At 40.5% G+C, this 10,264-nt stretch overlaps 1 protein-coding gene across 1 annotated transcript in view; it reads left to right on the top strand.

Annotated features, from left to right (window-relative positions):
- Positions 1-827: 827 nt before the first annotated feature.
- The window catches only part of MYOM3 (myomesin 3), a 151,091-nt gene continuing 141,654 nt past the window's right edge, over positions 828-10,264 (top strand). Inside the window, exons 1-2 of the mRNA XM_044286798.1 lie at positions 828-987; positions 3,482-3,613. Coding sequence (XP_044142733.1) covers positions 3,507-3,613 — 107 coding nt within the window. The 5' untranslated portion in view covers positions 828-987; positions 3,482-3,506. The remainder of the gene's footprint in view (positions 988-3,481; positions 3,614-10,264) is intronic.

The raw sequence follows: 10,264 nt of genomic DNA, 5'->3' as shown, positions 1-10,264 counted from the left end.
GCTTTCTGAACTCCTAAACACTCATTATAGCTCATTATAGGTTTATTAGATGACCAGCACAAAGTGAAAGTGAAAAGACCAGTCACACAGATAGAAAAAACTGTTAACCCTTTGTGACAGAACAGCTCAATATTCTTAATAAAGACCAATTGAAAAAAATATTTTTAGCCAAAAATGAGTAAAATGGAATCATTAAAAAAATTGCCTCCGAAGGTGTACATAGCCTTTAAGTCTCTTCCTAGGCCAGTGACATCAACATACATTGGTCATGTGTCTTAGACACAGCTCGATCCCAATCAAGTGAATGGGGCAGAACAGCAATACCAAGCACAGCCACTATACAATGTACGGCACTGTGCTTGGTGAGCTGTGAAGAGACTGCAGCACTGACCGGAGTTCTGGTAAGAGTAGCTGCCAGGGTGCCTAAAGATAGGTCATCAATATCAAATTCCCAGATAACATCTCTAACAATGGAATGGTGCATTGTTTATGAAGTATTCATAAATGTATGTGCCTTACTATACATAAATAGTTCTATAGTAACATATCATGGTGACATACTATGCATCTATATACAGCTGTTTAAATAGATGGGAGAACATTTTGAGGTTCAACCATAACTTTAATTAAATGAGATAGTTTAATCTTTGTTCTTTTTAAATGTCAGTGTCCAGAACTTAATCCAACTCCCTCCCAATGTCCTTTCTTAAATCCATCTTAATCTCTAGTATATTTATATACCCATAGTGTATTCTCTCATCCTGGTACAAAATAGAAGATGCACTATGTACTGAGACTTTTGTTGAAAGTAAACCAGAGATTGTTTGGGATCATAGTTTACAAGGTTCATCTCTCAAAGAGCAGCTATTTTTATATTGCTTATAATCAGCCCCTTTTTTAAGTGTCCCTCTGATGTCACCAGCCGAGATAGGGGACTGTGGTTATTCTTTCTGAGCAACACGTTCTCGAACAGCTACAGCAATAATCGTGAGTAATCACTTTTCAATATTATTTTAGTTTTATATATTTTTTGGTTTATACATCCGTACATTGTCTCTTTATAGTGATAATTCTAAGGATCTAGAAAATAATAAATTACCGTAGTTTGTTAAACTGTGGGGAGTTTAATATGTATACATAAACTGAAAGACGCAAACATAGATACAAGCTAAGGAATAGAAGTAGCTAGTATTTTGTAGTACTGCTTACTGAATGTAAGAATGTATTAGGAGAACATTGCAAATGTAGATGCATACTACAGTCAATTCAAGAGGGGAAAAGGCAACACATTAGGGAAAGACGGATGGATTCTGTTTATCGACCATGTAACAAACCATTCACTCCGAGTAATATATCAAACTGAATTCCACTAGTAAGCAAAAAAAGCTAAAAAGGGCTGTGTTTGAACTGGTACCCAAGCAAAAGAATATGTAAAGCTAAGATACCATGCCAGCTAGTGATACCACAGACAGATTTATTTCATCCTAAGGAATATAAAATAGACACCAAGCAATTACCACATAGAGGTGTAGGAGACAGTTGGCAATCACACTGAATAGATAGACAATCATATTTAATTATTACTTGATATGATTTGCATAGACCTGTCAGTGGAACAAAGTACTGTAAAGTTGTATGTTGACTTGTTACCCTATCTAAATATTCACATATTTCTTCTGATGTCAGGAGTGAAAGGGTGGTTACACGTAATTGCATATCCCACCTCTGAGTCTCCACCTATCTTCCTAAAACCCCATCCTGCAAGCCATACTGGGCTGTTTCTATGACTTTCATAGAAGTAAACAGAGGGAACCGTGCAAAAGCATACCTACCAATCCAGTCCTCTCCTGCTACTCCCAGTTTCACGAGATGGCTGCAGGTCCCAAAGGTGGGACCCACATCTATTAAATACATATGACATATCCACTGGAAATGCCAATGTCTAACATGGGGATACCCCTTTAATGATGAGATGACCAAATCGACACAAAGGAAAACAATAGAAGCCTTATGTAGTGTACAAAAATTGAAACTATTAATCCCATTATTTATCATTAATAAATAAGTTGGAAAATAGTCGATCCAACACTGAACCTCGGAATGCACTATTTCTAACTTGGCATCATTCAGATTAAATGCCCCTTTACACTGACTGATATTGCAAAGCATTCATTCATGCATCACAATTGCTTTCTTGTGAGGAGGCGAGAGCTGCTTTTACATGCAGCAATCACCTCCACTGTATGAGGATAAGCAATGGCTACAGTGATCACTTTTCCCCAAATAGATTCTTAGTTTCTGGGCAGCAGATCTCTCTTTACACATAACAGTCTGCTGCCCAGAAACAATGGTTTTGGTTGTGCCCCAACAATGCTTTCACCCAATGAACGTGCATCATAGTGGCATAACTACAACTTACTGGGCCCCATAGAAAATTTTTGAACGGGGCCCCCCAGCAACTTCTTTGCAACTCCCAACTTTTGTGCCACCCTCACTGTCAGATGAGGCCCGCCATTTCCTACAGTGCGTCTGTATATAATGTCATTGTATAATACCTTTGAAGCAACCCTGACAATAAAATCTTTGTCTTCCTCCTGAGGGGGTCCCTTGTGGGTTTGGGCCCCAAAGCAGCCGCTTCCCCTGCTTACCCTATAGCTACGCCCCTGGAGCATCATCCTGTAATGGGAAGTCCCTTCAAACAGACCGGTTATCAGGAGTGGGTGTTAATACAAATGTTTGATCCTTTCCTGATAATCCGCAGTTATCAGTATGTGTAAAGGTACCTTAAGAATCATTTATCTGCAATCTTGGGATACGATCCTTAATTCAGTTTACAACCCAGTTGCAAAATATAGACCCTATTTTACCCATTATGAGGGACAGTGTCAAACACCTTTGCAAAGTCCAAAAGTCCAATATATCCAAAGCTGCCGCACCTTACAGACTTCTGCTCATCTCTTCATAAATCAGGTTAGTTTGACAACTTCTGTCCTTGGCTGGCTATCACTTATGATATTACTAATGTCACATACTCCTGTGTATAATCCCTTGATATTCTTTAATTACAGCTGTGTATCTTAAAAAGGATCATTATGAATATTCATTAATGGTCACATCCCTGTTCGACCCACTTAATCATTTAGCATCTGCCCTTATAAGCTAGTAGACATATTGGCATCTCTCACTATTATTATTGTCAAGCCTCATCCAGTGGGTGTGAGGCATAAAACACACCTAGCAGCCAGCCAAGGAGTAATTAATGATTTAGTAAAGACAATTTTTTTTTTTTTGTAAAGTCAAATACAAATTAATGTGTATATTTTATCAATAAATCATACTTTTAGCAAAATGCAGATGTTTACTGTGTGACGACTTTACTTCTGAGGACAATATGGACCCTATAGTATTAACACATATATGGCTATACACTGAATTAAAATTTGAAACTACAGAGCAGACAGACATCCTTCTTGTTTTCTAGATACCTTGAGAAGTCTGTGTCTGAGATGGAGAAGACTATTAGATATGTCCACAGGGAAGAAGAGGAGTCTGAGCAAAACAAGCGTAAACTTCAAATGGAAACCGCAACTACCAAGAAGAAATTTAGAACAAGGTCAGTCTATCATTAAACAGATACACCCAGTTCTTTGCACACTTGTGAGGCTGGATCATTGTAATAATTAAGGGTTACATAAAATACGTTTGATTGTGAGTGGGTTTCTCGACCACGTTGCAGTCGCTGCATGGGGCTATACCCCTAAAGGTGAGACCAGATGGACCTGGCATTAGGAACCAGATGTACCAGCAACATGATACCCTGTGATACCTTATATTCAGGTGACCCTTCTAGGAACAGTAAATCACTTTGTAACATACACTTTTAGTACATATTAAAGGCTCCTGGACTACATATGGAGGCCTATCAAAATATAAAAGTACTAGTTAGCTTCAGTTAAACATCCATGTCAATGACGACATCTGTGATAAGATAGTCATCCGTTCATTCATAAAGATGTTCTTGAGGAATCCGTGTCCGTTTTTTTGCCCTCCGTGTGTCATCTGTATTTCATGGAGACTGCTAGGATGAAAATAAATGTATAGAGCAGGGGTGTCAAACTCAAATTCATCGGGGGCCGCATCAGCAGTTTGGTCACCCTCAAAGGGCCGGTTGTATCTGTAGGACTATGTGTCCACTCTTTATTATCATAAATTATTGTCACTGCATTAAATTATTACTGTTTTTTGTAATAATGTAAGTAATAACTAGCTCTGAAAGCTTGACCTGCAAGCGCTGACTGGGGTCACATAGCATTATACTGATTTATGATGCTATGTAACCCTTACAGTTCTGGAATGTGTTGGATAACACTGACATAATGCTGTCAGTGTTATCCAACACATTCCAGAACTGTAAGGGTTAGCGTATTTTTCGCCCTATAAGACGCACCGGCCCATAAGACGCACCTAGGTTTTTGAGGAGGAAAATAAGAAAAAAAATATTTTGAACCAAAAGGTGTGCTTTTGGTGGGTTTTGAACTAATTGTGGTCTGTGGGTGGCACTGTTATGGTGGATCTGTGGATGGCACTGTTATGGGGGATCTCTGGGTGACGCACTGTTATGGGGGATCTGTGGGTGACACTTATGGGGGATCTGTGGGTGACACTTATGGGGGATCTGTGGGTGACACTTATGGGGGATCTGTGGGTGACACTTATGGGGGATCTGTGGGTGAAACTTATGGGGTGATCACTATGCCATCGCTCATCCCCATGCAGGGGACCAGTGTGGTGGTTGCAGATCTCTTTTACACAGCGCTATCTGCGGCCGGCACCATTGTGATTTTTAAACATGCTGAAAAATCACAATTGTCCGATGAATGAGCTAATTTATTGGGTATTTGGAGGCAGTATTAGACCCCTTGCAGACGAGCTTCCTCCCGCAGCGAGTATACGTAAATTGTATAGAAGATACGTAAATTGCATAGAAATTAACAAACAAATGGATAAAACATCACAAAAATGACGATGAAGATAAAATTCACTTGAGGTAGGAATTTAACTGGTTGTCACATAGGTCAGACAGCATATAAGTGCTAGGTGTATCCACCACAAAGAAATCTAATTATCGATAATTCACCTGAAGCAAAGTTCTCAATTAAATAATCACCAAAAATGTGATTACTATAATCGTCGATTCTCGGTAATATGATGTACTTATACACTTTTCGATTTGTTTATTGGTTCGAACGGCTGGAAGAGTCAAATAGTTCTTATGTAGCAGCTCATAGGCTTATCGTTATTTTGAGTAATTCTGGAGTTTTAGCTCTAGGTGGCGTCCCACCTATTATCGAGCTATCTTATTCCCTTACCTCCAGCATCATAGTGCGGCTTGTTCGTTTGATCACCGCTCCTTCAGCGTCCCTTGTGCTCGAATCCTCACTAGCTCCGATCAAGCTGGGAATGGAACTGTATCACTCCAGGAAGTTAATGAGCACAAGTTTCTGTATGGGACGAGTCAGTCTCTTAGAAGGTTATTGATGAGGAGATAAAGGTGAAGATGTTCTTGCGTACGCCAAAGTGGTGGTATTATGGGGTCCAGGTTCCTCCCAGACGCGTTTCGAAGTCCCAAAATGTACTGACTTCTTCCTCAATATAATGCTAAGTGACTCGCCGGGTGCTGTGATGCGGACTCGCTGCCGGAGGAACGCTTGTCTGCAAGGGGCCTTAGACTTCCAGATGATCGCTAAAAGGAACGCTCATTAGCGATCATCTGCCTGAAAATCTGGAGTCTAATACACCCTTAAAGCTGACATGTTAACTTCATTTTCAGGGTCAGTATGATAACAATGATATCAAATTCTTATAGATTTTTGTTATGTTTAAATACTTTTTAAAAAGTAACAACCTTTGGGGAAAAAAAATATTATTATTTAAAAAATATATATATTTTAATATTTATGGAGCAAAAAAACTGCTGATAAGTGAAGAACAAGGCATTTTTCTCTGATAAGATATATTACAAAGTTTGTTACTGTATATTTGCCTGTACCATTGATTTATGCACATCATTAGAAAAGATAAATGATTGAAAGTCACTCTCAAACTTTTAACTTTGCAACTTTGCAACAGTAAGTATTCAAGGGGTTAGTGATGTCCATGGTTTATTCTGTATGTGTAGTCAGTTCTACCAAATGTCTTCCCAGTTTTGTTTGCATTTTCTAAGCAGTTGTGAGGTCAATACTGTTTACAAAATGTTAGTTTTAATCATCACCTGTCACTCTTCTCACCCTCCATGTACTGCTCTAGAATGTAGATGTAATGCCAAGTATCTAAAAATGTTTGCATACCATGATAGAATTACATAGGCTTTAATCCTTATTGGCATGGAAAAACTGTCCTCATTAAAACAGATTTATTGGTCCTTTATTGGTCCTTGAAGGAAAATGTCTTAGATTACCTATCCGATGTATGTGGAAAACTATGACAATCCTAGAAGCCTACAGATTTGCATCAGTAATATTAGATGACGTTACATTGCCTTATATTATTTGGCATATATTAAATATACATTTTACAAAATAAAATAATCTTATCTTGAGACAAAGTGCCTTAGGTGCACCAAAAACATGATTTTGCATGTTTCTGTCAATGCTATAGAGTCAGAAAGGATTGGCAGCATGCATGCACTTGCTCCATTCGAAGTTGTAGGGGTGAGGAGGAGCAGAGGACTCCCATGTTAGCGAATGTTAACAAATAAAATGATGGAGATGTATCCCTCAGTGGTCAAACTATGATGCCTGCCTACATCTCCTATCTCCCTATGGGAACTTCTGCCAGTATATTAACTGTCCCTGTGTCACGCTTTAATGTTAGAGGGAAACCCCACACCGAACATAGGAAAGAAAGGGGAAAGGAAATAAGGCTTGAAAACTAGGGAAGGAAGATAGACACCACCTACTGAAAACCCTAACCAAAGCCCTGACTAACTACCAGTATGAACAGACCCCAAAGGTAGGCAAGTTCATACACAGGAATACCTAATGCCCTATCTAACCCTAAAGGACCCTGGTACTAATGACAGGAATGAGATAACCTGTTCCTCCAATAGGAAGGATGAACAGGAGTCTCCCTGAGGCCTAATACAAAACAACAAGGAAATGCAACCCACAGAAAAGTCAAAATAAAATACAAAAAGGAAAGGTAACACTTAACTTCCAAGAAGCTATGGCAGCAACAGGAACTCAGCCATGATCCAAACACCAGCTATCCACAGGTCCAACTGAAGCTATAAACGGCCTAGCATTGTGGGAGAAACAACTATAAATAGGGAAAGTTAAATGACCACAATAGCAACACCTGGAGGTTAAGGATGTGGCCAGTACCAGAAACAACACAGATGCCTATTGATCCACAAGGTAAACATGTCAAATCAAACCACGTATTGCCAGTCTCAAAGATCTCCTGACAATCACTGTTGCGGAGACGTCTGTATGTCTCGGTACGTCCGTGACAGTACCCTCCCTTCTACGGGTGACCTTCGGGCACCCAGGACTGACCTTATCCGGATGAGACCTGTGAAAAGCTTTCACCAAACGACTGGCATTAACGCCAGATACCGGTACCCACATCCTCTCCTCAGGTCCATAACCCTTCCAGTGAATAAGATACGGAAGAGATCTACAGAGAGCTTGAGAGTCAATTATCTTGGCGATCTGGAATTCCAAACTACCGTCCACCATGACAGGAGCGAATGGCAGGAAAGACGGCTCCAAAGGTTCAACATATCTTTTCAACAAAGATTTATAAAACACATTATGTATTTTCAGAACCTGAGGAAGTTCAAGACGAAAAGCTACAGGATTAATAATGACAGTGATTTTAAATGGACCATTAAACCTTGGACCCAACTTCCAAGAAGATACCTTCAACTTAATGTTTCTTGTGGACAGCCACACCAAATCACCCACTCTTAGGTCCGGACCCTTCATAAGTTTCCTGTCAGCCACACGTTTATACTTGTTGCCCATATTCCTCAAGTTATTTCGATTTTTCCGCAATATAGATGATAATGATGAAGAAAAAAAGTTCCTCCTCAGGAATACCTAAAGTATCTGAACTAGAGAATGGGGCAAACTGCGGATGAAACCCATATGCCCCCCCAAAAAAGTGACTTACCAGTGGACTCCTGTCTATGATTTATGGCAAACTCCGTCAAAGACAAAAACAAGGACCACTCCTCCTGGTCTCAGAGACAAAACATCTTAAGTAAGTCTCCAGGCTTTGATTAGTGCGCTCTGTCTGTCCTTTCGACTGAGGATGAAAATGTCTTCCAGAATCTAGACACAAATTGAGTCCCACGATCCGAAACCACTTCAGAGGGAATGCCATGGAGTTTCACAATGTTGTCAACAAACACTTGAGCAAGTGTTTTAGCATTAGGTAGGCCAGACAATGCTATAAAGTGCATCATTTTACTAAAACGATCAACCACCACGTAAAACGTCTTTCCTGACGAATTAGACAGAACAGCGATCAAATCCATAGATAAATGAGTACATGGTCTGGCCAGGATGGGCAACGGAAGTAGGGATCAGAAGGCCGAGTATGTGTCACCTTAGCACGCACACGGACACTACAGGCTGACACATAATCCTCAACACACTTACGCAACCCCGGCCACCAGAATATACAAGAGATGAGGTCGGCAGTGGATATGCTCCCAGGGTGTCCCGTAAGAACCGTATAATGATGTTCCTCAAACACCTTGTGACGCAATTCCGATGGCACAAACAATTTCTCAGAGGGGCAAGACTCCAATGCTTCTCCCTGGACCTCTAACACCTTCACCTCTATGTCAGGGTATAGAGCATATATCACTACCCCTTCTGACAGAATAGGACTCGTATTTTCAAAATTACCACCTCCAGGAAAACTACATGACAAGGCATCTGCCTTGACATTCTTAACCCCAGGACAATAAGTGACAGTGAAATTGAATCTGGTGAAAAACAAAGACCATCTGGCCTGCCTTGGGTTCAGTCGTTTAGCCGACTCCAGGTAAGCCAGGTTTTTGTGATCTGTGAACACCGTGATTGGATAAATCTCCCCTTCCAACCAATGATGCCATTCCTTGAAAGCCAACTTAATAGCCAGTAACTATCTCTTACCCACATGGTAATTTCTCTCTGTGGAAGAGAGTTTTTTTGAGAAAAACATTGACACCATTTACCAGGCGATGGGCCCTGCGATAAAACTGCTCCTACTCCCACCTCGTACGTGTCCACTTCCACAATGAAGGTTGTGATACATCCGGCTACACCAATATAGGGGCCGAGGAGAAGCACTTCTTAACCGCAGAAAAGGCTCGTAACGCCAAATCAGACTACGTTGAGAAATCCGTCCCTTTCTTTGTGATGTCAGTTAAGGGTTTCACCACTGTAGAATAGTTCTTAATACATTTTGGGTAATAATTGTGAACCCCAAAAAAACACTTAAGAGCCTTCAGATTTTCGGGTCAATCCCAGTCCAATACAGCACGGACTTTCTCCGGATCTATTAAAAAACCTGAAGGCGACAACTGGTATCCCAAAAATTGCACCTCGTGTACAGCAAAAACACACTTCTCTAATTTTGCATACAATTTATTATCCCTTAGGATCTGCAACACCTGTCTAACGTGATCCTGATGTATCTCCACGTCTGGAGAACAAATTAGTATGTCATCGAAACTACATTACAAAACCCTTCCCAACAGGTGATGAAAAATGTTATTCACAAAATGCTGGAGAACCGCAGGAGCATTGGTCAACCCAAAAGGCATGACCAGATTCTCGGAGTGACCCTCAGGAGTATTAAAAGACGTCTTCCATTCATCCCCTTCCTTGATCATGACCAGATTATATGCCCCCCTTAAAGGGGTTGTCCAAGTTATATTTATTGATGACCTATCCTAAGGATAGGTCATCAATATCAGACCGGCTGGGGTCTGACACCCGGCACCCCTGCCGATCAGCTGTTTAAAGAGAAGGAGCACGAGCGACAAGTGTATAGAAGCGATCTGTACCATTGAAATTAATGGGACGGCTTGTGTGGGTAAGGATCACAGACAGTAATCCGATTGAGTTCACGGAAATCCAGCCTAAGACCTCCGTCTTTTTTTTTTTTTTTACAAAAAAAACCTGCTGCTGCCGCTGGAGATTTGGAAGGTCTTATGTGTCCTTTAGCCAAACTCTCAGTAATATACTCTCTCATGGCCAGTATTTCA

The sequence above is a fragment of the Bufo gargarizans genome, chromosome 3 (assembly GCF_014858855.1).
Source record: "Bufo gargarizans isolate SCDJY-AF-19 chromosome 3, ASM1485885v1, whole genome shotgun sequence".
Lineage (NCBI taxonomy): Eukaryota > Metazoa > Chordata > Amphibia > Anura > Bufonidae > Bufo > Bufo gargarizans.
The sequence above is the reverse complement of the archived record's forward strand: the minus strand, read 5'-3'. Positions and strand labels throughout refer to the sequence as shown.